We start from the raw sequence: 26610 nt of genomic DNA on the forward strand, positions 1-26610 counted from the left end.
AAGGGGCGGGGCCAAAAGTCACTGGAATCCTGCGCAGTGCTGGGTCGCCACACTCATTAATTTGATTCGCGATTGGGATAGGATATTGGCATTGCCTCTGCGGGGTGTCCAGGTAGGCGGGACCGTGTAGACGCCTTTGGTGAATGGAAGCGCTCTTGAGGCCTGGCAGCAGCTCCTCGGCCTCCCCAGGTGGCTGTCTCCAAGTCACCCCTAATATCCGGGGCGCCGAGATGGTACCCGAGGTCGGAGTCTGTGCACTCGTGTAATCTTTGCGGGGCGGGAGGAATCCTTAGAGCCCAGGACACTTTCTGGAGAGCCATGTGTGCTGGTGGCCGTCTCAGCCTTGATCATTGGTCGCTCTTTGGAATTGCTTGCACATGCCCCAGGTCGGGGAGGAGCTATGATCCAAAGATACCAAAGTTAGGAGGTAAACTGGTATCCTAAAACCTACTTTGCAGCACCCATGAAGAGCCTAGCTAAATGATCTGGAAGGACATTCAATGACTATTGTGTCCCCAACCTCGTAAAAATGAAGCTGCTGGGTGGCCAACAGGGAAACCCTACAATGAATTGTTTTTTTCCACATATATTAAGTACCTCATTGACCAAAAAACAAAAACATTGTTGAAGAACGTCTTGATGTTAAGGGGGCTGGGCTGATTCTAAGGCAACGTATTAGAAATTTTATGGTATTTTATGGTAGCTAATGGAGCAATTTTAGGTGTTGTTAATAAAAGATGTTTTTCCAAAAAGAGAAATATAAAGCCATGCTTTACTGGGAGCTGAAATTTATATCTGTCCTATCCAGACTGTCTGATTTTACTCTGGTGATAAGTATTGATGTTAATTTTCCTTGAAAGCAAGTAAGGAGAAATGGGTACATAACAGAAAATAGTATTTGATGCTTTGTTGAGCCAGGCTTTTCTAAGAGATGGTAAAATGGCTGGGAGGGGGCTGTTGGCAGAGAGGTTGAATGTTCCTACTGTGCTCCTTCCCTTGATTAAAAGGAGCTTAGCACTTCTGTTTGTCTTTTTATTTTGTTTCTGTTTGTATTTTGTTTTATCAAAATGAGTTCTCTGAACTCCAGCTGAGTGAGCCCCTCTAGTCCGACCATTTTTCTTCCTCTCTACTGCCTCTCCCTCAGTACATAAATACAGTGAAGTTCATTTCAAAAAACTGAAACAAAGAGGCTACCATCTAAGGATGGGGCACCAGACACAGTATACACTGGATCAACAAAGAGTGTGATGCTCTGTCCCAGTAAGAAGCACAGATAGGTCTAGGGGCCAAGGGTGGAAGAAAGAATGGCTCCTCTTACCATTAATTCTAATGATCACACTGTGGTATTTCTATCACAACTCTTGAGTTTGAGCATTTTGAGACCCTGGTTCTCAAAAAAAAAAAATTTCCATCAAAGGATATAGCAAAAGTCCCACTGAACTTTAATTTATACTTGCCACCAGGCACTTGGAGCTCCTCATGCCAAGGGACCACCAGGCAAGAAGTAGTAGGCACCGCCCTGGCAGGAGCAACTGACCTTGCTCATCAGGAAGAGCCAGGTTATACAATGGAGGAAAAAGGCAAACCATACACCCTTACTCAGTTTTAATGGTAAGTGGACAGGTACATCCTGAAAAGGGCATGGTGACCAGGGACTCAGCATAGGTGCTTTTTGAAGGCGAGAAGCATCTAAAAGGGATAGTAGAGGAGAGATTATCAGTTGGGGCCTCAAGACCAGCTGCCGTGGAGGGGACTGTAGTTTGTCCCATTAACCATCACTTTTCTCCAGGAAAAGTACAGCTGCTCCCAGAACACATACAAAGAAGTGTGAATCTGAGTAGCAAAGGAGTAGTAGACACCATGATAAACCATCCAGGTCTACCTTCACAACGGAAGGGCTTTTTCAGGAATTGTCTGCAAATGAAGAGAGCTTCTTCCCCTAGGTCACACCCTCCTCTCTGGGAACAGCAGGGATCCCATGACTGGCTGAAGCTGGGGTGTAAAGGCTTTGTCCCTGACTCCAACTCAGGACAACTCGAAAGACCAGCTTCAGAACTCTCACAACAGGTTCAGCTGAGGCCATTATCGAAATTACACATCACCTTCTCCCTCTGACCAAGGCCATTTCCTTCCCTTTCTCCATAGATCCTGAGTCTGAAAGCACTCTCAATACCATATATTAATCTCAAAGTTAGCTTCCCAGGGAACCCAACCTGAAACAAACTGACATTGAGTTCAATAAACTATGCCTGTCCAGGGAAGTTGTATTGAGAGTTAGGTCACGAAAGTGCTGGGGGCACTGCACACTCCCCTCTGCAGCCAGCCTTCTCTGCTGTCCCTCAGCAGATGCCCTTGCCCTCTGTCTAGCCCTTCCTCGTGCAGGTGAGATGACTGGACATCTCTCCCAGTGTGGGAACCTGGCAGAGAGTGAGGAAGCACCCGTTACCAGTGGTATATGTAGAAATTTCTCAGGCATTACCCCTAAGGATAGGCATTCCCCAGAAAGTTAGGTGGACCAACTCTTAATTAGGGTTAGCTTTGATGCCTATGTTTTGGTTCCCTCTCCCCAAGTACCTGGGAAGTAACTGTGTGAGTCTGATACAGTAACCAGGCTCCAACTATCAAGCCAAAAGGCAGCAATAATTGCCTTTTCCTTTCTTCAAAACGGTATGTAACCCAAAGCTTTATTCATCTATTATTCAGAATGGAAGTGTCTACAAAATTCATCCAATTATTCATCAGCACATGAATTTTCATAGCAGGCAAATTCCCCCTGATCTATAACCTTAAACAATTCTTGATGCCTGACCTGTGGTGGCGCAGTGGATAAAGCGTTGACTTGGGACACTGAGGTCACTGGTTCGAAACCCTGGGCTTGCCTGGTCAAGGCACATATAGGAGTTGATGCTTCCTGCTCCTCCCCCTACCTCTCACTCTCCTCTCTAAAAATGAATAAATTAAAAACAAAACAATTCTTGAAAGCATCTGTGTTTGTCATCAAGGACAGGGCTGCATACAAGTCAGCCCTTCTCAGAACCAGATCAAAATCCCTGGTGAGAATCTTGTTCAGGCAGCCTCCACCAACCCTGACCTGGGAGGAAGGCTCCCTGCCTCTTTTAAGCAAGAATTGTACTTATTTTCCCAAGTGAACAGTGAAGGGCCTAGAGCCCAGAAAGTGAATTGCGTATGATTCCTCCCTTCCTTCCTTTGCTGGCTCAGCTAAAAATGTTGGCCTAAAGGCTCTCAATCCCTGGAGCTTAGGACGTAGGTCCTAGGTAGACCTACCTTAAATACTTCCTCTTAGAACCTTTGGAAACCTAACCTGTTTCCTTCTGCAAGCAGGGAGCTCCAATAGGGGTAATACCCTGTCCTCTCACATGCTTGGCCTCAGGGAAAGTCAAAGATGATAACTCTGGTTATGGCAGCAGGGAACTGGTCATACCTCTTGGGAGTGTGAGCTGCCTTTAGAGCACATAAGCCCACTGCTCTCGCTGAGGAGGGCTCAGCCTACGGGGGCAGGAGCAGGGGAGGCTTTCTCTGGCTGGGGGTTGGCCTCGTGTGTACTCCAGCCCAGCCTCTCTAGCAGCAATACATATTTGGCCCCTGGCTGCCACTCCTGTATTTCTCAGGGCCCTCAGACCCTAGAATCGCTTTCCTGACCCCTTCAATCTTGCCCTTCTTTGAGTTCCTGTTGCATTTTTTGGTGTATCTCTACAGCAGGGGTCGGGAACCTATGGCTCGTGAGCCAGATGTGGCTCTTTTGATGGCTGCATCTGGCTCGCAGACAAATCTTTAATAAAAAATAATAATAACGTAGGCCCTGGCCGGTTGGCTCAGTGGTAGAGCGTCAGTCTGGCGTGCGGAAGTCCCGGGTTCGATTCCTGGCCAGGGCACACAGGAGAGGCACCCATCTACTTCTCCACCCCTCCCCCTCTCCTTCCTCTCTGTCTCTCTCTTCCCCTCCCGCAGCCGAGGCTCCATTGGAGCAAAAGATGGCCCGGGCGCTGGGGATGGCTCATTGGCCTCTGCCCCAGGCGCTAGAGTGGCTCTGGTCGCAACAAAGCGAAGCCCCGGATGGGCAGAGCATCGCCCCCTGGTGGGCATGCCGGGTGGATCCCGGTTGGGCGCATGCGGGAGTCTGTCTGACTGCCTCCCCATTTCCAGCTTCAGAAAAATACAAAAAAAAATAATAATAATAATAACATTAAAAATAGAAAACATTCTCATGTATTACAATCCATTCATTTCCTACCGCTCATGTTCATGGTTGTGGGTGGCTGGAGCCAACCACAGCTGTCCTCCGGAACAACACCAAATTTTTATTGGATAATGTGTAATGTACACAGGTCATATGGCTCTCACGGAATTACATTTTAAAATATGTGGCGTTCATGGCTCTCTCAGCCAAAAAGTTTCCTGAGCCCTGCTCTACAGTGACATTTCATTAGTGGGCAACTACCTTTTCTCTCCTTTCCTCACTAGCTGAGATGTAAGAGAAGACACTCTGACATCAGCTCGGTAAACAAAGATGACTGAAGGGAACTTGAAGAGAAAGACATGAGAGAAAACGATGACAGCACCGTGTGATGGGTGTGCTGATGGGGCGGGGATACACACCAACAGGAGCCCAGCCCTGTGGGGAGGGGTAGATTAGTGTGAACGGTAGCCTCAAGCCCAGCATCCTCTCCCTTTGTAGATGTTTGCATTTCAGCCACTCATCATCACCCCCCTCCTCTCTAGTAAAAGTACTTTGGTTTCTTTTCCTGGAACCACTCCTCCCTCTTCTCAACCACATGGGTAGACAAGGGACTCTAGGTCTGGCCAGTCAGGGAACTGAATCCTCCTGGTCACAGGGACTCAGGGACAATGTCCATCCCAAACTGTTCAGATTATAGTGAATCTTGGGACATTTGTAAACTGCAAGGAAGGAGCTTGGTTTTCTGTTGAATTTGATGCTCTGAAGAGAGCCTGGGGCTAAGCAGCTTCCTTACTGCCACTAGGAGGGGCATGGGGGAGCGTGCCACTAGGGGGAGCACGGCCTGTGCCTCAGTGCTGGGAAGTGGGGACAGTCATTGCCACCTACAGCACCAGGTAACACAGCTAGGAGATAGGAGCATGCTCACATCAGTTCTGGGCACTGGGGCCAATCAGCTTCCACCTACAGCACTAGGCCACACAGTGAGGAGACGGGAGTGTAGAATTTGACCTCTTGTCTGGGGGCTCCTGAGCTTGCCTGCTTAGCCACCTTCTCATAAGAAAGTGGCTTCCCCTCAGCCTGTGTCCATTCACAGGACAGTGGTCCACAACTGTAGCTACTGAATGTTCTACCACGTGATGCTGGGCCTCAGCGACGGCCCCTCCCAGCTGCTTCTCAGCTGCATCCTGGGCAGTGGCCGACTGTCCGCACAGATAGGCCCATCATTGCAGAATGGCTGTGCGGGAGTAGACATGGGCAAATGACCACCCCTGATGGCCTACATGGAAGATGGCTGGTCTTGCTCCTTGTAGAAGCTGTCTGGATGTCAGGTATCAGTGGCCCACAGTTCACACTCTGCATTTACAGTTAGAGTTGATCTTTCCATGGAGGCTACAAATATGAGTAGGAAAATCATTTAACCAAGGCTTAGAAGGGAATCTAAGACTTAAATACCTGCACATTGTGTCAGAACCTTTGAAGTTTAAGGTTTGTTTATTTATTTATTTATTTTTTTACAGAGACAGAGAGTCAGAGAGAGGGATAGATAGGGACACACAGACAGGAACGGAGAGAGATGAGAAGCATCAATCATCAGTTTTTTGTTACAACACCTTGGTTGTTCATTGATTGCTTTCTCATATGTGCCTTGACTGTGGGGCTACAGCAGACTGAGTGACCCCTTGCTCGAGCCAGCGACCTTGGGTCCAAACTGGTGAGCTTTGCTCAAACCAGATGAGCCTTCACTCAAAGCTGGTGACCTTGGGGTCTTGAACATGGATCCTCCGCATCCCAGTCCAACACTCTATCCACTGCACCACCGCCTAGTCAGGCTATTTATTTATTTATTTATCTTTAATTTTTCTTAAATGAGAGGAGGGGAGGCAAGCAGACAGACTCATGTATCGCGCCAGACCAGAATCCACCCAGCAAGCCCGCTAAGGAACGATGCTCTGCCCATCTAGGGCCCTTGTTTTATTGCTCGGCAACTGAGCTATTTTAGCATCTGAGAGGAGGCCATGGAGCCATCCTCAGCACTCAGGGCCAACTTGCTCCAACTGAGCCATGGCTGCAGAAGGGGAAGAGAGACATAGAGAGAGAGAAAGGGAGGGGGAGGGGTAGAAAAGCAGATGATCGCTTTCCTGTATGCCCTGACCAGGAATCAAACCGGGACATCCTCACACCCAGCTGACACTCTACCCCTGAGCCAACTGGCCAGAGCCTGAAGTTTAAGTTTAATGGAAGACACTAATAGACAGTGGAATGTGGGACACAGGCTGTGGGATGTTGGGGTCATTGCAGCCTAAGGCTTGGTTTGGGACTGAGCCTTTCCCACTCTCTTAATATTAAGATCTTTTAATCCTAAGATCTTCTCAACACTAAGCTTTTCACCACACCCTTGACTGTTGCATGATGTAGGATGGTGCACTCTTATGAGGAATCCAATTTATGCCTCAGATGAATGATTTCTCTTTTTCCAAATAGCTCCAGATATATGGGAAAAGTTTGCAGATGAAGACCCTCAAACCCATCAGCAAGATCTTCTGAGTATGGCTTTTAAGGTCTATAATGACCAAGAGGCAGACAAAGCCCAAAAGAGATCAGACAAAATACCAGCTCTTGGTATATGCCCTTAAAGGTTCCAATGCCCTGAAGGGGCCTCATAGGACTCCATCAGGGCCCTGTTTCAAGAGTGGAAAGGAAGGTCATTGAGCTAAAGCCTGCCAGGCTTCTCAGCCCCCAGCAGGGACATGCCTTTGCTGTGGGAAAAAAGGGACACTGGAAGGTAAGCATCCCTCTCGGTCCTCTAAGGGAGGGTTCAGTCTCTTCCAGTCCTGCTCCAGCCACCTGTGATCTAACCTTGCCCAGCCTGCTGGGACTTGCCACTGAAGGCTAAAGGTGCCCAGGGCCATAGACCCATCTCATGTCACTGTGGACGAGCCTACGATATTTCTTCCAAGTAGCAGGTAAACTGATCTCGTTTCTTGTAAACATGAGGGCCACTTATTATGCCTTGCCTGAATATTCAGGTTTTTATTGATCCCTCGAAGATCTCTGTTGTGGGTGTTGATAGTCTTATTTTCTGCTGCTTTGTTTGCCCCATGCCTATTTTAGGCTGGGACCTGATCCTAATTTAGACAAATTTACCTCTGCCACCCAGCATAGTATATCCCAAGGTTCTCCTCACCACTTCCAGGGCTTCAAAACTCCAGGTAAGGGCCCCCTGATCTCATCTTTCCAGGCTGAAGAGAATAAGGGCTCTATCTCCATACATGCCTGCAGATGGCTTTTCCAGTCTACCTGAATTGTTACCACCTAGAAGCAGTGGTCATTGGGACTTGGGCTCTAGCTGCAAAGTGTAGAAATGTGACAACAATTCCAGTGCTGTGTGGACTTTTCCTGGGTGTGTTGCTGGACTCCTGGACTTTTCTGGGACTCCTGGACTTTTCCTGGATGTGTTTCCTGGACTCCTTCTCCTTATGACAGCTCTTAATGGACTGAACTGGGGTTGGGTTGCATTTTCAGGGAATGTGGAATGATGATGTGTTAGCATGGACTGGGTGAACATGTTAAGGACATTCAAAACTGCCTGACCAGGCAGTGGTGCAGTGGATAGAGCATCAGACTGGGATGTGGAAGAACCCAGGTTTGAGACCCCGAGGTCACCAGCTTGAGCACATGCTCATCTGGCTTAAGCAAAATGCTCACCAGCTTGGACCCAAAGTCGCTGGCTCAAGCAAGGGGTTACTCGGACTGCTGAAGGCCCGCGGTCATGGCACATACGAGAAAGCAATCAATGAACAACTAAGGTGTTGCCACGAAAAACTGATGATTGATGCTTCTCATCTCTCTCCATTCCTGTCTGTCCCTAGCTATCCCTTTCTTTGACTCTCTCTCTCTCTGTCCCTGTAAATAAAAAATAAAAAATAAATTCTTAAAAAGACATTCAAAAAAGCAAAGACTCTAATTATAGATCCTGTTATATTGACCAAGAATTTGCTTAAAGGCTTTCATACCTGTAATGTATGAAATACACTTGTTTCGGTATCTGTTAACATTGACTATGCTAATTTTCTGTTTATTCTGTATTTTTCTTTTTTTTTTTTTTTTTTTTGTATTTTTTTCCCTGAAGTTGGAAATGGAGAGGCAGTCAGACAGACTCCCGCATGCGCCCAACTGGGATCCACCCGGCATGCCTACCAGGGGGCAATGCTATGCCCATCTGGGGCGTTGTTCTGTTGCAACCAGAGCCATTCTAGTGCCTGAGGCAAAGGCCACAGAGCCATCCTCAGTGCCCGGGCCCACTTTGCTCCAATGGAGCCTTGGCTGCGGGAGGGGAAGAGAGAGACAGAGAGGAAGGAGAGGGGGAGGGGTGGAGAAGCAGATGGGCGCTTCTCCTGTGTGCCCTGGTCAGGAATTGAACCAGGCCGACGCTCTACCACTGAGCCAACAGGCCAGGGCCTATTCTGTATTTTTTCTATCTGCCTCTGTATTAGAATCTGGGAAATCAGATGAGTGCAAATCTCAGCACTGTTGAAATCCATGGGAGTCTGAAAAGACCAGAATAACAGGCTTTATTGAAAGGAGGAAAGGAACCCTGCCAGGCACTTCTCCGGGGAGAAGGACACCGAAACAGACTCTGAGGCAAAATTTTATAGAGTAGGGGGAGAGAGCGTTGAGCAAGTATGTGTTGAGTCAGCAGTTCTGGTATGCTCCCTTCTGCAGTCCTACGATTTCGGCCTCCTAGAAGGCTTCTCCTTGGGGCAGTCGACCAGCTTCCTAGAATTGTTCTGCTTCAGAGGCAATAGTAAGTAAGCAAGGGTGGGGTCAGATAGACAAGCGGAACAGCAAAAGGGCAGTTGGAAGTTCTGGTGAATTCATGTATCTATCAAGCACATGAGCTAAATTTAAAAAATATAAAAAAGGGGCATATGTGGGAGATGTGCTGTGGGCTGGCGGGTTCGTTGTAGCCTAAAGCTTGGTTTGGGACTGAGTCTTTCCCACTCTCTTAATACTAAGATCTTTTAATACTAAGATCTTCTCAACACTAAGCTTTTCTCCACACCCTTGACTGTTACATGATGTAGGGTTGTACACTCTTATGAGGAATCCAATTTATGCCTCAGATGAGTGGCTTTGAATCAGAGACTTTCCTATTTGTACATTGGATTAATGGCTTTAATTATCTATGCCAGACGTGTCCAACAGTTTTTGCCCCCAGGCTAGATTAGAAAGAAAATTTTTTTCACGGGCTGGATGAAATATTGAAATTAAAAAATGTTTACTACAAAAACAATTCACTTAAGTAAACAAAATTTTATTATGCAATTTGTTTATGAATAAATGTGAGTGAAAAAATTTTAATATACAATATTATTTTAATAAAAATATAATTACATACCATGTAAATATCCAAACTGTATCGCAATCAATCAAAACAATAATTAATAGAATGAGCTTGAAGGGGTTATATTGCAAATAAAACAATTATTTCATTTTACAAAAAGCCTGGACACATTTTCAGTTATCAACTGCAGCTATTGTCTATGCTACAGTGCCACTTGATTCAGCACACTTGACCAGAAAATAACGAATTGTTTGACCTTGGGTGTGCACTAGCAAACTCCACCTAAAAAGAATGTAGGTTTCACATTGCCGCTAAGTGTCAAACAGTTCATGCCGAGTACAGACGAATACAAAAGTTGTAAATCTTTATAATGGAATTTTTTAAAAAAATTATGAAGTGGCCCTGGCCGGTTGGCTTAGTGGTAGAGCGTCGGCCTGGCATGCAGGAGTCCCAGGTTCGATTCCCGGCCAGGGCACACAGGAGAAGCACCCATCTGCTTCTCCACCCTTCCCCCTCTCCTTCCTATCTGTCTCTCTCTCCCTCTCCCACAGCCAAGGCTCCATTGGAGCAAAGTTGGCCTGGGCACTGAGGATGGCTCTGTGGCCTCTGCCTCAGGTGCTAGAATGGCTCTGGTTGCAACAGAGCAACACCCCAGATGGGCAGAGCATCGCCCCCCGGTGGGCATGTCGGGTGGATCCCAGTCGGGCGCATGCGGGAGTCTGTCTGACTGCCTCCCCGTTTCCAACTTCAGAAAAATACAAAAATAAATAAATAAATAAATAATATCGCGAATCCATTTGACCAATTATTGGAAGTTAACCCTAGATTAGTCACACGTAGAATTCTTTTCCATGTATCACTATCTTCTTAAATATCTCGATTTCCAATAATCAAAGATGCTTTCACTTCTGAGTAACTGGGATTTTAAAGTAGCGGAGAATATTAAAAATTTAATTGCAGGTCACATAAACTTATTATGTGGGCTGGATTTGGCCTGCAGGCCATATGTTGGCCATGCCTGGTCTATGCTATATAATAAAGCAAAGACCAGAGTCTCACTCTCTCTGATATTGCCATCAGCATTGAAGAGGCCTCCCGAGCTCATCCTCTTTTCTTGATGAGTCTATTTTCTTTTTTAATTTAATTTTATTTTTTTAATTTAATTTTTTTTTAGTTTATTCATTTTTAGAGAGAAGAGAGAGAGGAGAGAGAGAGACTGTGGAGAGGAGCTGGAAGCATCAACTCCCATATGTGCCTTGACCAGGCAAGCCCAGGGTTTCGAACCGGCGACCTCAGCATTTCCAGGTCAATGCTTTATCCACTGCGCCACCACAGGTCAGGCATGAGTCTATTTTCTTAATTCTGCAGCGTTCTCCCTCCGGACTTGGAATTACTAGCTGCGCTGGTTCGCAGCAGTGGAAATCTATATGAATAATTAAAAGTTTAATCTATGGATGCATGGCTCTGAAATTTTGGGAAAGAATGCATCTCAGAAATAACAGTGTTAGTTGGGAATTTATTTAGTTATGAAAATGACCTATTTAGTTGGAATACTCCAAAATCAAAGCCATTTCTGTGGATTAAAGGTAGTTTTTGTCCTATCTGACCCATGTCCATTATTCACTCATCCATGTGACCAGTGCCTTCTCCCTATTAGCCATGGCAGCTCCTAGCCCCTTTGAGCTTTACATTCCCCTCAATGTGGATATATTAGAATGTGGTTTCTATGGACCGTTCCACCACTTATACCTCGTTTAGATTTTCAGTAGAGACACGGGCATCATTTAGGGACAAGATGATATTGCAGTTTTATCAGAAAATGCACATATGGGGCCATCCTATGACCTACTGCCTGGCCTAATGTGCCTTCTGGATTTCAGATGTCAGTATATGGATGGGCATGCCTGGTCTATGCTATATAACAAAGCAATTATTATATGCCCTGTGCAGGTCACTGCTACAACAACCCTGTGTTTGTCTGCTTTCCTCATGTCCTGATCCCAGGCCTAGGGACAGGAAATTGTAGCAGGCCCTTGGGTAAAGTCTCCTGTTTGTCCCTACTCGGGTTGAACACCAGGACACAAGGATCCCTGAGATGTCCCAGGTTCCCCCTTACTTTCCCCCATTCCTGCATGCTCCATGTCCTGAGAGCTTTTCCACCTGGAAGATCAGGAAGCATAACCCCCCTTCAGCCTGGCTCTAGGACCCTTGAGGTCTTGTGTTCTCGTCTTTCTAACCGAGTGCCTCTTTTTTTTTTCCTGGAAGTTAACTCTAGTTCTGCTAGCTGATTTCTCCATTCCCATTTGTTTGAGACTCCATCCATATCCCAGGCTGCAGGCTTGATGCTGTTCAAGATGGGGTTCAGTTTTGCTTAATCTACACCATTGCTTACCACAGGCACTCTAGGCCAGCAACTCCTGTCCCCTTGAGGTCTATGCTGTATACTCCTGCCCCTCCTACTCCCCTGACCCTGTTCTACCTTCTGCTGGGAAGCCCACCTCTCGCTCTGCTCTGAGATACATAAAGACCTCAGGTTCTACTCACCATGACCAAATACATGCAATAACATTGTAAGATCTTGGAATGAATAAAAGAATGAGGCTGTTATGAATGAGTCTTTCAGCCATGAATTTTTTTATTATTATTTAAGTAAGAAGAGGGGAGATAGAGACAGATTCCCGCATGTGCCCTGTCTAGAATCCACCTGGCGACCCCAGTCTGGGGCTGATGCTCTGCCCATCTGGGGCCACGCTCACAACTGAGCTATTATCGTCCAAGGCAGAGGCTCCATGAAACCATCCTTAGTGCCTGGGGCCAACATGCTTGAATCAATTGAGTCATGTCTGTCATGAATTTAATACCAAAATCAATATGGCATCGTGGACAAGTGGGACCTTGACAGAAGGATGGGAACACTGAGTTCTGGTACCAGCTCTGCTATAGCATTTTTTTTTCCCCAAAACCAGACTGGAATTTTATTGTGTAAAGTTTATAGAAGTGTGACTACTATTCCTTTGTACAAAGTACACAACAAATAGTTTTAAATAAAATGGAGAGAGATGCAAGTCCTATGACAATACTTGATACAACCTGAACCATTTACAGATAGATACACTAAAAAAATTTAAAATATCATCTTTTCTCCAAAGAGTCCACTGAGCATTACTTAGAGGTGGGAATGCCTCCCAGGCAAGGTCACAAAGGCATTTTATTGCCCTCAATGCTGATCTTCACGGCATGTGCGGATCTGCTTTTCTTCCTGATATCTGTGAACTTCCTCATCTGTTTATCCAGGCGACTGATACCCTTCTTGGAGGTCCCCTGAAACCTGGACGACTCCATTTCCACGTTCCACTTGGGCCTGACAACATAGTCCTTGTTTGAGGGCATTGGCACCCTTGCACGGGCACAGAATCCAGGATCTCCAGGTCTAAGAGCCTTCTCCTCTCCTGTTAGCACCTTCTCCAGGTCTCTTCGAGGGATCTGACCACCGGTGCTGCTCATCCTTCGACGCTGAGGCATTTGCTCTAGGTCTCTCTGCTCCCGCTCTTCTCTCGTCATTCCTTTGTAGTTTGAGGTCAGACCAAATATAGGCTGAGACCATTCATTGATTAGTTTCCCTGCCATGTCCTTGTTGGACCTTGACTCCTTGGGATGTTTGTAGAGATACATCACTGCCCATCCGATCCCACTGTGCTTCAGGGTCTCTTGGCTCACACTGGGCAACTCTTGCAGAATCTTCAACAGCTCCTCTCAGATCTTTAGTGCTGGCAAACTCCTGTCTGGTAGAGGTGAGAGCCACTCTTTGATGGCAGACATCACACCACTGTCAATAAATGTTTCTTTAAGGTCCTGCTTTTTAAGGTGCATAACCACAGTAGGTAATAATGTTAATTTTTTCAGTGCTGGCTTTTTTTGATTGTTCAACTGTCTGTCTTCCTCAGCAGCCTCATTCATCTTGGTGATCATGGCGCTCACCACATCATCCGCATCGCTTATGAAAGTACCGCCATCACGATTGAGTCTGCGCTTGCCGCTCATGCTCTTTTTCCGCTGCAACATCATCTCAAAATCCGATAGAAAGTCCATTTGCTTTCCTCTCTTTATGTTATCATCAGAATCTGACTCTTCAGCTTCTTTTACACGTGTTTCACTTTTTTCTTCTTCCAAATCTTCTTGGTTAAAACCTGTAAATTCTTCCTCCTCTTCATCACTAGATTCTCCAAATATGTCTGCAATGAGATTTTCTTCTTCATTCCCTGACTCACTGTCACTCTCAAACAGATCCTTCTCTTCGTTTTTCTTGTCGGACAGCTCCTTCCCTGCTCCTTCATCACTGTCGGATGCTGCAGTCTTCCCCCTCCCACCTGATTTGTCTGACGCAACATCACTGTCCAAGTCCTCTGCATCTGAGACAACACGACTCTTCTTTGCTGATGCTTTCTCTTCTTCACTATCCGAAAGGACAGCAGCTTTTCACTTCACTGCTTTCTCCTCCTTCCCCTCCTTTTCTTCATCTTCGTCACTGTCAATTTTTGGCCTTTTAGGTTCCTCCTCCTTGCTGTCAGAACTGTGAAACCTCTTCTTGTCTACATGGCTGTCTGAATTGAAGATGTTATTCTGTCTCCTCCCCCTTGTTCTCCCCATCACTGTCATCATCTGACTCTAGCTTCTGTTGGTGTCTGGAGGCCTCCTCAGTGTCCGAATCACTGGCTGGTTCCTTCTGAGGCTCCTCGCTCTCAGAGTCACTGACTCGGGGTTTGGGAAGCTCCTCATTTTCAGAGTCACTGGCCTGGTTCCTTGGGGGGTCCTCACTCTCTGAGTCACTAATACGAGGTCTGGGAAGCTCCTCATTTTCAGAATCGCTGGCCTGGTTCGTTGGGGGGTCCTCACTCTCTGAGTCACTAATACGGGGTTTAGGAAGTTCCTCATTTTCAGAGCCACTGGCCTGAGTCCTCTGAGGCTCCTCACTTTCCGAGCTCCTTGCTATAGCATTTTATACACAGAGAAGACTATTTTATGGTTACTTGAATTTAAAACTAATTAGTTTATTAAAATATAATTTAAAAACCTAGTTTTCCTTGGGACTTCAAATTTAGCCTATAAATCTTATCCTATTTTTAAATTCTAGTTCAGCAATACAAGCACCTTCACATTCTTTCAGTATTGTTTGATTTTGAACTAAATTTCTAAAACAATCAATTCTACTAATAAATGTAGTTAATTAGCCTGACCAGGTGGTGGTGCAGTGGATAGAGCGTGAGACTGGGATGCAGAAGACCCAGGTTTGAAACCCCGAGGTCACCAGCTTCAGTGCAGACCCACCAGCTTGAGTGCAGGGTCTCTGGCTTGAGCGAGGGATCATAGACCTGAGCCCAAGGTCGCTGGCTTGAGCAAGGGGTCATTCGCTCTGCTGTAGCTCCCCCCCCCCATCAAGGTATATATGAGAAAGCAATCAATAAACAACTGAGGTGCTGCAATGATGAATTGATGCTTCTCATCTCTCTCCTTTCCTGTCTGTCTATCCCTACCTGTCCCTCTCTCTGTCTCTGTCACAAAAAGAATGTAATTAAATTCCCTTAGACATTTAAAAATTTATATAAATTTTATCTTGCTTTTAAGCACTATGAATGCCTGACTTAGTAAAAGTTCTTCAAATGATTCTGAAGAATCACTTAAATTAGTTGAATCAACCTCATGTTCTTTTGAATGTTATAAATGAGTTAAATATCCCAAACCACAGATTATCTTAATGATGTCCTAAACCAGGGGTTGGGAACCTTTTTGGCTGAGAGAGCCATGAACGCCACATATTTTAAAATGTAATTCTGTGAGAGCCATACAACAACCCGTGTACATTAGGCATTATCCAATAAAAATTTGATGTTGTCCCGGAGGACAGCTGTGATTGGCTCCAGCCACCCGCAACCATGAACATGAGCGGTAGGAAATGAATGGATTTAATACATGAGAATGTTTTATATTTTTAACGTTATTTTTTTTTATTATTAAAGATTTGTCTGTGAGCTAGATGCAGCTATCAAAAGAGCCACATCTGGCTTGCGAGCCATAGGTTCCCGACCCCTGTCCTAAACTTAATACAATAGTCTAACTTGATTTAGTTCATCATGACTATATAATTTTAAACTCTCCCAGGGTTAAAAAAAAAAGCCAAAAGAAAACAAAAACCTTACCCACCAAGAAAACAGTTTTCCCACCTGAAGGGAATTGAATTGTTAATAGACAGAGATTTCTGACCAGATCACAGGATCTGGGGCTACACAAGCCAAGGACCCACCATAATCCTGCCTAACCACCTATGTTCTCTCTGAGCAGTTATTACAGTTGCTGTCATAATGGCTAGTCCACACCTTTAGGTTCAGGGTGGTTTCTAGATCCAAGTTATACCGTGATGTCATTCTTCCATTGGTGTCCAATGGACCAACACTGCATCTCCACTGCAACTTCAGTGATGTTCCTTCTCTTGCTTGACTAAATCCAGAATTTCTTAGCAAACTTTAAACATTTTTATTGCCTTTTCATTTTAATGCTTTATAGCAAAGTAATGTTAGACAAATTAACTAACCACTGTGAACCTTGATTTTTCATGGTGTTATTATGAAAATTAATTAAGAAAAAGTTTTTAGGCCCTGGCTGGTTGGCTCAATGATAGAGCATTGGTCTGGCGTGTGGATGTCCCAGGTGCAGTTTCCAGTCAGGGCACAAAAGAGAAGCAACCATTTGTTTCTCCGCCCCTCCCCCTCTCCCTTCACTCTATCTTTCTTTTCTTCCGCAGCCATGGCTTGGTTGGAGCAAGTTGGCCCCTGGCGCTGAGGATGACTCCATGGCCTCACCTCAGGTGCTAAAAATAGCTTGGTCACCAAACAATGGCCCCAGATGGACAGAGCATCATTCCATAGGGGACTTGCTGGGTGGATCCTGGTCAAAGCACATGTAGGAGTCTATCTCTCAGCCTCCCTGCTTCTCACTTAAGAAAATACTTTAAAAAGGAAAAAAGAAAATGTTTTTAGAGTGCGAACCACCCTAAAAATAAATTAAGTTGCCTCTTTTTTTTATGATTTTAATTTCTGTTTACATAGAGTCAAGTTGCCCTTTTTAACATTTGTAATTCTCAATATAATCTTATCATTCAATATTTAGACCTGGAAGCCATAGGTAAAACATTTTTTTTTGCCGTTTTTTTTTAATTTTATTAATTTTAATGGGTAGGTAAAACATTTTTAAATACATTTTGAAAAATTTCATTCATTGTTTTCTCAATATTATTTCTCATTATTAGGTTTTTATTTTTAGAAATTGTACTAATTTTATTATTATTTTTTAAATGTGTAGGTATTTTTATTTATTTATTTATTTATTTATTTATTTATTTATTTATTTATTTTGTATTTTTCTGAAGCTGGAAACAGGGAGACAGTCAGACAGACTCCACATGCGCCCAACCGGGATCCACCCGGCATGCCCACCAGGGGGCGATGCTCTGCCTGCCCATCTGGGGCATTGCTCTGCTGCAAACAGAGCCATTCTAGTGCCTGAAGCAGAGGCCATAGAGCCATCCTCAGCACCCGGGCCAACCTTGCTTCAATGGAGCCTTGGCTGCGGGAGGGGAAGAGAGAGACAGAGAGGAAAGAGAGGGGGAGGGGTGGAGAAGCAGATGGGTGCCTCTCCTGTGTGCCCTGGCCGGGAATCAAACCCAGGACTTCTGCATGCCAGGCCGACGCTCTACCACTGAGCCAACCGGCCAGGGCCTATTTATGTATTTTTAACAGAGACAGAGAGAGAGAGTCAGAGAGAGGGATACATAGGGACAGACAGACAGGAATGGAGAGAGATGAGAAGCATCAATCATCAGTTTTTCGTGGCCACACCTTAGTTGTTCATTGATTGCTTTCTCATACGTGCCTTGACCGTGGGCCTTCAGCAGACCAAGTAACCCCTTGCTCAAGCCAGCAACCTTGGTCCAAGCTGGTGAGCTTTGCTGAAACCAGATGAGCCCACGCTCAAGCTGGCAACCTCGGGGTCTTGAACCTGGGTCCTTCCGCAACCCAGTCCGACGCTCTATCTACTGTGCCACCGCCTGGTCAGGCAAAATTGTACTAATTTTAAAAAAGGAAAGAAATCCGCCTGACCTGTGGTGGCGCAGTGGATAAAGCGTCAACCTGGAAACAATGAGGTTGCCGGTTCAAAACCCTGGGCTTGCCTGGTCAAGGCACATATGGGAGTTGATGGTTCCTGCTCCTCCTCCCTTCTCTCTCTCTCTCTCTTCCCTCTCTATAATGAATAAAATCTTAAAAAAAAAAAAAAAGGAAAGAAATCCTCAGTTTCTATGCTGTAAACAGAGCTCATTGAAATGTAAGTATAGTTCTTGGGAAGCTTATAAAAGTTAGTATGCTTTACCTATGGTAAATATCTTGCCTTTTACTGGCTTCTAGAGCTCCTTTCAATCAACTCTCAAAAAGCAAACTACCAACCCACAATAAATGGAGACATTAAAATATCATGTTCTTAAATACCATGTAATTTTAGGAAATTAAATTTTAATCTTCCCTCTAACATTTTATTCACTTATTTATTTAAAATTTTATTTAGTTATTTATTTTTTACAGAGACAGAGAGTGAGTCAGAGAGACGGATAGACAGGGACAGACAGACAGGAATGGAGAGAGATGAGAAGCATCAATCATTAGTTTTTCGTTGCGACACCTTAGTTGTTCATTGATTGCTTTCTCATATGTGCCTTGACCACAGGCCTTCAGCAGACCGAGTAACCCCCTGCTCGAGCCAGCGACCCTGGGTCCAAGCTGGTGAGCTTTTTGCTCAAGCCAGATGAGCCCGCGCTCAAGCTGGCGACCTCGGGGTCCCGAACTTGAGTTCTTCCGCATCCCAGTCCGATGCTCTATCCACTGCGCCACCGCCTGGTCAGGCCCCCCCCCAACATTTTATGATGAACACATACAATAAAGTGGAAAGAACTTTACAGTAAACACCCGAACCCACCAGCTAGATTCTACCATTAACATTTTACTATAATTCTACTTATTTGATCCATCTATTCATCAGTCCATCTTATTTCTTTATTTATTTCAAAAGAAACTGCAATCATCAATACATCTCCCTCTAAATAATGCGTGATGGATATAACTAATTAGAATTCACTATGTGGCATAAATTTACATACAATAAAATACATACATTTTATTTTATTTTATTTTTTTGAGACAAGGGGAGATAGACTCCCACACATGCCTGACCAGCCTGACCAGGATCCACCCAACAACCCCCATCTGGAGCTGATGCTTAAATCAACTGAGCTATTGTCATTATCCAGGGCCAAGGCTCAAACCAATAGAGCCACTGGCTGTGAGAGGAGAAGAGAGAGAGGAGGGGGATAACAAGGGGGAGAGGAGCAGATGATCACTTCTCATGTGTGCCCTGACCAGATGAGCCCGCGTTCAAGCTGGCGACCTCGGGGTCTCAAACCTGGGTCCTCTGCATCCCAGTCCGACACTCTATCCACTGCGCCACCGCCTGGTCAGGCTATCTTATATCTTGACTGAGTATTTTCAAAATACTACATGTAAATTTACCGATGTACCCACAAAAGAGCCTTATACTTCCATTGTGTTCTTTTCTATAAATGATGTGAACATAATGTGGATGAAGAATGAGAGATAAAAGCTCACTAGCTTCTCTACTCTTGCTACTCTGCATCTGTCTGGATGTTATTACAACATTCACACACCTGGTGACAGTCAGTCATCACAGGCATGAATGAGCTGTGTTCTTGTCCCTTGAACACCAGTTGGAACTCTGTTCTGTATTTCCTATGTAGGGACAGGGAAGAATGAGCTCACACTATCAAAGAGCTTGAAATATTCAGGGTATCAAAAGCTCCTGAGCCTGTTCTTCTCCAAGTTGAACAATCCTTATTAACAGTTTTTTTGGGTTTTTTTGTTGTTGTTGTTTTTTACAGAGACACAGAGAGAGTCAGAGAGAGGGATAGATAGGGACAGACAGACAGGAACGGAGAGAGATGAGAAGCATCAATCATCAGTTTTCGTGGCAACACCTTAGTTGTTCGTTGATTGCTTTCTCATACGTGCCTTGACCACGGGCCTTCAGCAGACCGAGTAACCCCTTGCTCAAACCAGCGACCTTGGGTCCAAGCTGGTGAGCTTTGCTCAAACCAGAAGAGCCTGCACTCAAGCTGGCGACCTCAGGGTCTTGAACCTGGGTCCTCCGCATCACAATCGGATGCTCTATCCACTGCACCACCGCCTGGTCAGGCCCTTATTAACAGTTTTTATCTTTGTTTTTTTTTTTTTGTATTTTTCTGAAGCTGGAAACGGGGAGAGACAGTCAGACAGACTCCCGCATGCGCCCGACCGGGATCCACCCGGCACGCCCACCAGGGGCGACGCTCTGCCCACCAGGGGGTGATGCTCTGCCCCTCCGGGGCGTCGCTCTGCCGCGACCAGAGCCACTCGAGCACCTGGGGCAGAGGCCAAGGAGCCATCCCCAGCGCCCCAGCCATCTTTGCTCCAATGGAGCCTTGGCTGCGGGAGGGGAAGAGAGAGACAGAGAGGAAAGAGGGGGTGGCGGTAGAGAAGCAAATGGGCGCTTCTCCTATGTGCCCTGGCCGGGAATCGAACCCGGGTCCCCCGCACGCCAGGCCAACGCTCTACCGCTGAGCCAACCGGCCAGGGCCCCTATCTTTGTTTTAATAACAATTTTTGTAGTTTACATCTCAAACTTTTCCTGGTTCTTCCAATGCTGCACTGTATTATCATTAGATACAGAACCATATTAAACATCTAGCCAAAGCTCAGGTTAAGTCAATGCCTCAACAAGCCAATGACCCCTTGCTCAATCAAGCCAGCGACCTTGGGCTCAAGCCAGTGACCTTGGGCTCATGTCTATGATCCCTTGCTCAAGGAGGCGACCCCGTGCGCAAGCTGGTGAGCCCAAATACATATATAGTTTGAGATATTTTTACTTTGCAATTACTTATCTTTGAAGTTAACTTTTCTTGTGTATTAGTTACTTGTACTTCTTCATCAGTTCAAATCCTTTGCTCTTACATATTAGGATTATTCTATAACTCTATTTAACTTGAGTCCCAGTGAAGCAGTAACAGCCTCCGCTGGAGGAAGGCTAGAGACACCGGGCTGGAGAGTGGAGAGTGGCGTTGGGTGCAGAGGTGGTTGGAAATGGTTACTGTTAAAACGTTGGATTTGGAGGTGCGGTGTTAGGTTCGGAGACTGAAATGTTATGGCGAGGGCACTCAAGGTCACCGTTTCGGGAGGTTGGGTCCCTGGGATTGGGATGGATGAGGGGTCAGAACCTGGGTTTGGTGAGGGAATCTGGGATGGGAGCATAATAGTGGGGAAGGTCTGTGGATCTCGGCAGCTCCAGGACTCCAGAGCCCAACTCTCCATCTCCAGCACCCTTGGAGCCCCACGGCCCAGGCCCCATAACAGCCAAAGCAGGGGGCTGAGGTGGGCATATGCTGATGGCATCACCCCCTAATGTCATCTTCTGGGGCTGCAGAGGCCGCGTGGCCAGCTGCAGTCCCTGCAGCGTCCCAGCCAGAAGCTGAATCAGGGGGTCATTAGTCAATGTAGCTGGTCCTGAGGTCAGCTGTGGCTTTCCTTTGTCTGGTTTTGCTGCTTTTCTCACTCTGGAGCTATAACACAACTGAGGCCCAGATGTTACCTCTAGAGGTTGATGCTTAAGTGTTATTCTCAGGCTTTCTTGTTCGTTTCTCCTCTAAGGGGGCCTAAAACCACATGACTAGTGATAGGCCAGGGGAGGGTCTGAATTCTAGCAACTAGCAATACTACGAAAGCAGGGGGTCTAAACCCCGTGACCAGCTAAGAAATGAAAGGTCACACTGAGGGGCGAGGTCCTTATTTTCCCAGTTTTGCCCACTGCTAGGCTGTTGGAGCTTTCACCTGGGTGGCCTTCAGTGCTTGGCATATAGGCCTTGCTCTGCTCACATCTGCCTGCCAGTCTTCCCCTCCCACACCAAAATTAAACACAATATAATGCTAAGAGCAAAATCTTGTTTTGCTTCTTTGGACTGTGAAAGGGAATCATGCAGTGTCCTAAGATGCACCTGTACACTGTGTGAGGTGGTAGTTTGTTCATCCCGGTATTTTGTTACTTGATGTACTCAGATTCATTCCTTCTACTGTTGTTAGATGTTGGTAGTCTCCATGTTAGGGCTATTATAACTAGTGCTACTATATACACATGTATACAGTAGGAACACAGGTACAGGATGGTGGGCCAGAGGGCATATTTTATGTTCAGGTTTGGGAGATACTGCCTAGTTTCCCAAACTTTTACTGACTTATTCCCTACCAGCAGCATATGGGTTTTTGTTCATGTCCTTAACAACACTTGGTACTCTCTTTTTGTAGCTCATGTCTTTATTTTTATTTTCTCCATTATGACATATACTTAAAAGTTTGCTTAAATAGCTGGATATAGTATTTCCATTAAAAATGTAACAAATGAGTAAGTGATTAAGAGCTATAATATATTTTAAAATGGATTAACAAGTCAGTACTTCTAAGTTATCTTGTAAGAGGTAAGCAAAAAGTAATTACACTAAAGGCAATTAATCATTTATAAAATCCTTATTTTAAATGTCTATAAATTTTAAAAATATCCTATATCTGATTTATAGGAATTCTCATATTATAAATGAAGAAGTTACAGGGTTGTGACCATAGTTTATGTTGGAAAAAACAAACAAAACCCCTACTTATGTGTGTAAGTATGAGTAAAGAGACGGCTCAGGTAGAAAGATGACTTTGGTCTTATATATTTGTTCCATAGTCAGAGTTATAAGAATTTATTCCCTGTGAATGCTGGAACGCCATCAACATTAAAATGGTGGGGGGCAGGGGGTGGTGTTGAGACATGTATACATATTTCAACAAGCGAACAGCTTGTAATTTCTAGGGTACATGACTGGCATCATAACCCATCTCCCAACCTCTTCATTGCCAATTTTAGCTACCATGGACAAAGGAACATTTCTGTGTGAGACAACATTTTTAGAGGAAAAACTAACATGCATTTAAGTAAGGCAAGGGGTAGAGGGCTAGAGGAGAAATGGTGACAGAGATAATGCCCATCACAGAGCTGGGACACAGAACCACAGTTTAAAGAGGCAGTCAGCGGAAAACAAGGAAACGATTAAGAGTGGCATGAGTTGGCTGAAAACCACATAAGCACCAAGATAGGACTCGGAGTGAACTGCACAGCCCAGAGGGCCAGGTATGACAGAACACTGTGGTGAGACAGGAGAGGGAGATGAGTGTGTCAGGGGGCTGCACATAAATAATGGGAAAGGGAACAACATTGGAATGACCAGGTTCACCGCAAACACTACATGTGAAGAGGCCCAAACAGGCAGAGCTAGTCATAACCTAGATGCTTACCTGGACAAATACCCACAGTATGGGAGCACCATGTGCCTTAAGAAACCTACCTTTTCTCAAAGAGCCTCAATGAGCAATAATGACTGCAGCCCAGATGGGATAGTGCTCTAAGAGCCAGCATTTCAGTGCTCGAGCACTACTTTTGCAGAATGAACATAACGTTGGAAGTAACAAAGCATAATGGCTCTTAAAAAATGGAAAAATAGAAAGCTTTCTATGGAAACAACTTCTTTGAATTTTCTGTTAACATGGAGCTGCTATTAAACTGGCTAAAACCTAAAATTAATCTTTACAGGAATGAGCAAGGGCAGTGTTCTAGAAAAGACTTCTTGCAAATCCAAAGATAATCAGTGATTTGGTCACTTACTCTTGATTTTTAGACATAGTTGGGATTTACCACTAAGCTCTATTCACAAGGAATTCTCCGTCACGTGCGTATGTCATGACACAAATGAAATTTTTACCAATAAAAATATATACTCTGTACCTTAAGAATGTTATCAGCCCTAGACACTCAAAGGTCTTCTATACATCACCCCTACCTCAGTTATTGTTACATAGCCTCTTACTTTGCTGATCCAGTCTGGTAAAATAACTGACCAAAGGGGCTCATAATGGTGCCCAAGCTAACTCTGCTTTGCAGTTGTATGAAGGAACTAGGATAGATTCCTTAAGAAACAAGGTGTCTGCTCAAAAATACTAATTAATCAGTTTTGATCATCCAGATCTCTTGATGCAGTGAACTACACAGCAGGCAAGACATCCATTTTCCTTTTAATAAAAGCTTCAAAGATGTTTAAAACTTTATTTTAAAAAATAAAATTGATTCATAATATATATGGAGAAATTATTTCTGTCCAGTGCTCTATATCCATCTTCAACAAGCTGTTGGAAACAGAAAAAAGAAAAAAAATTACTAACTTTAAATTATCCTATAGTACAGTTAAAACATGAACTACAAGATATGGCATTACAAGTTAGAAAAATCAGACCCTGAACATTTATTTGCACAGTTCTGACTTCCAGGCCATTTTCCTCACCACTTTGCCAGGCTGCCAATGACCTAAGGATTCAGACAAGATTAGAAAGAATGAAAAAACTAGGGTGCTACCAAGGATATTATTGAAACGAATGATTGTAGGGGTAAAGGGTGGCAAGGACATCTCTTTTTTTTCTTTTCGTTCTTTAAAAATCTTTTCCTTTTTACTGAATTTATTGGGGTGACACTAGTTAACAAAAGCATACTGGTGCACAGTTCTACAACACATCATCTGTACAATGTACTGTATATTCACCACCGCAAGCCACGTCTCTGTTCATCACCATTTATCCTACATATCCTCCCCCAATCACCACACAGTTGTCCTTGAGTTATCTTTTTTTAGCTCAATCCTTCCACCTCCACCAAAACACACATAGAGCAGCGTCAGCCTGCTCTTCATGGGTCTGTCTCTATTTTGCTTGTTAGTTAATTTTGTTCATTAAATTCCACATGAGTAAAATCATATGATAGTTGTCTTTCTCTGACTGGCTTGTCCTTTCCTTCTTTCCAGTATTAACATTTAAGCTGAATGCAGCGACCGACATTGCTCGTGGTAATTCCGAGGGAACACACGCCAAGAACTGAACAAGGGGACCAGTGCAAGTTACTGGGGAAAACAGTTTCCTCCTTTCTGGTGTCTGCGGGAGCAGTTCCCAGACATTCGCCCCTCTCCAAAGTCTCCCCTTAGAGCCACTCTGAATACTGCTCACCGACTCGGGAGCAGCCTGGAGTGTGAAACGACCCTGACTCAGGCGAAAGGCCCCGCGCAGACAGGACAACGTGGACGCGCGGGATCCAGCGGGGCTATGTCCCGGGCTCAGGCCAGGTCCAGTTTCTTCTGCGTCACCGCCAGCTTGTCCTGCAGTCTCCGCTTCCTCCAGTCCAGGTAGCGCCTCCGCAGCCGGTTCGCCTGCCAGCCCACTAGCACTCCAGAGGCGAAAGCCAACAGCACTGACAGCTGTAGCTTCCTTTCCGACACGTCCGCCATCGCGCCCAGCGTGCAGGAGGGCCTGCGGCAGGGTGGGTCACATGGCGGGGCGGGTCACAGGGCACTGCGCGCTTACGGGGGTGGGTGGGGGAGGCGTGTCCAGCGCCGCCTTCTGTGCAGTGAGGGCCTGACCGTTCAGCGGGGCCTGGAGCTGTGACTTGCTGGAATTTCGCTACCGTGATTACTTGTTGTTACATAAAATTTATTAACAGGCTGGAGACTCTCCTGTGGGCTGGACGAAGTAAGCAAGCATGTTGAGGAATCTCAAATAGCAAAGCACGGATGTGGCCTCTAGGAATGGCAGCACAACAGCAGGCTAAAAGCTAGAGTCCTCCTGTCCTACAATCAAAAGGATATTAACTTCCTACAACGTGAATAAACTTGGAAGCAGATTATTCCCCAGCACTGCCTCCAGGTGCGAATCCAGTGTGGCTAATACCTTGACTGTAGTCTTGAGAGACCCTAATAGAGGACTTGCTTCCCTGGACCTCTATCCCATGGGAGTTGCCCTAGTATTTTACACAGCAATAGAAAACAATCCAGAGTGGGGTGGGGGGAGGTTAAAGGGGAGCAAATATATCCTGATGGAAGGAAATTGGACTAACAGTTATGAGCACGCTGTTCAATAGTTAAATAATGTATTACAAAATTGTATACTTGAAACATGTAATGTTAATGTGGACAAAAAAAGGGACACATGCTAAACGGACCGGTTTAATGTCAGAAAATATTTTCACTGACCCGCCTTTAGGGTGGGACGGATAAATGTATCACGTGACCGAGACAAACGTCAAGAGTGAGTCTTAGATGGATGTAACAGAGGAAATCTGGTCATTTTTTAAAAATAAAACATCGTTCAGACTTAAATATAAATAAAATGGAAATAATGTAAGTTATTTATTCTTTCTCTGCGGACCGGTACCAAATGGTCCATGGACCGCTACCAGTCCATGGCCCGGGGCTTGGGGACCACTGGTCTAAATGAAAAAAATGTGTAAAAGTCAAGTCATGGGGGTAGTTACTTCCTAGACCCGAACTTCCTTGACAGAGGTCAATCTTGACATTAAATAAGTCTGTATATTGTCTTTTTAAAACTCTTTTATTTTATTTTATTTTTTACAGAGACAGAGAGAGAGAGAGAGAGGGATAGATAGGGACAGACAGACAGGAATGGAGAGGTGAGAAGCATCAATCATTAGTTTTTCGTTGCCCATTGCGACACCTTAGTTGTTCATTGATTGCTTTCTCATATCTGCCTTGACCATGAGCCTTCAGCAGACCGAGTAACCCCTTGCTTGAGCCAGCGATCTTGGGTCCAAGCTGGTGAATTTTTGCTCAAACCAGATGAGCCCACGCTCAAGCTGGCGACCTCGGGGTCTCGAACCTGGGTCTTCTGCATCCCAGTCTGACACTATCCACTGCGCCACCGCCTGGTCAGGCTGTATATTGTCTTTTGCATCTAAGGTAAGATACCTTTGGAGTATAACAGAAAATCCCCTTTTCCAGACCCCTCAGGGCACAACCTTTTACCTTGGCACAGACCCCAGAACCCTCCATTTTTAT

General features: G+C 45.2%; 1 protein-coding gene, 1 long non-coding RNA gene and 1 pseudogene across 2 annotated transcripts; 1 reads left to right on the forward strand and 2 right to left on the reverse strand.

Annotated features, from left to right (window-relative positions):
- Positions 1-10: 10 nt before the first annotated feature.
- Positions 11-24762, forward strand: LOC136400645 (uncharacterized). The gene is made up of 3 exons (XR_010750345.1): positions 11-112; positions 1464-1611; positions 24571-24762. It is a non-coding gene; the product is annotated as an uncharacterized lncRNA (long non-coding RNA).
- On the reverse strand, positions 12525-15961 carry LOC136397371 (protein IWS1 homolog pseudogene; annotated as a pseudogene).
- MTLN (mitoregulin) lies at positions 23773-25099 on the reverse strand. The gene is made up of 2 exons (XM_066377691.1): positions 24770-25099; positions 23773-23902 (listed from the first exon to the last, which is right to left on the reverse strand). Exon 1 carries the CDS (start codon positions 25045-25047, stop codon positions 24877-24879), a length of 171 nt encoding a protein of 56 aa, XP_066233788.1. The 5' UTR covers positions 25048-25099; the 3' UTR covers positions 23773-23902; positions 24770-24876.
- Positions 25100-26610: the final 1511 nt, after the last annotated feature.

Source organism: Saccopteryx leptura, chromosome 3, assembly GCF_036850995.1.
Source record: "Saccopteryx leptura isolate mSacLep1 chromosome 3, mSacLep1_pri_phased_curated, whole genome shotgun sequence".
Classification (NCBI taxonomy): domain Eukaryota; kingdom Metazoa; phylum Chordata; class Mammalia; order Chiroptera; family Emballonuridae; genus Saccopteryx; species Saccopteryx leptura.

Excerpts from the sequence above, each read along its gene's own strand:
- MTLN (XM_066377691.1), bottom strand. The coding sequence starts at position 25,047 with ATGGCGGACGTGTCGGAAAGGAAGCTACAGCTGTCAGTGCTGTTGGCT.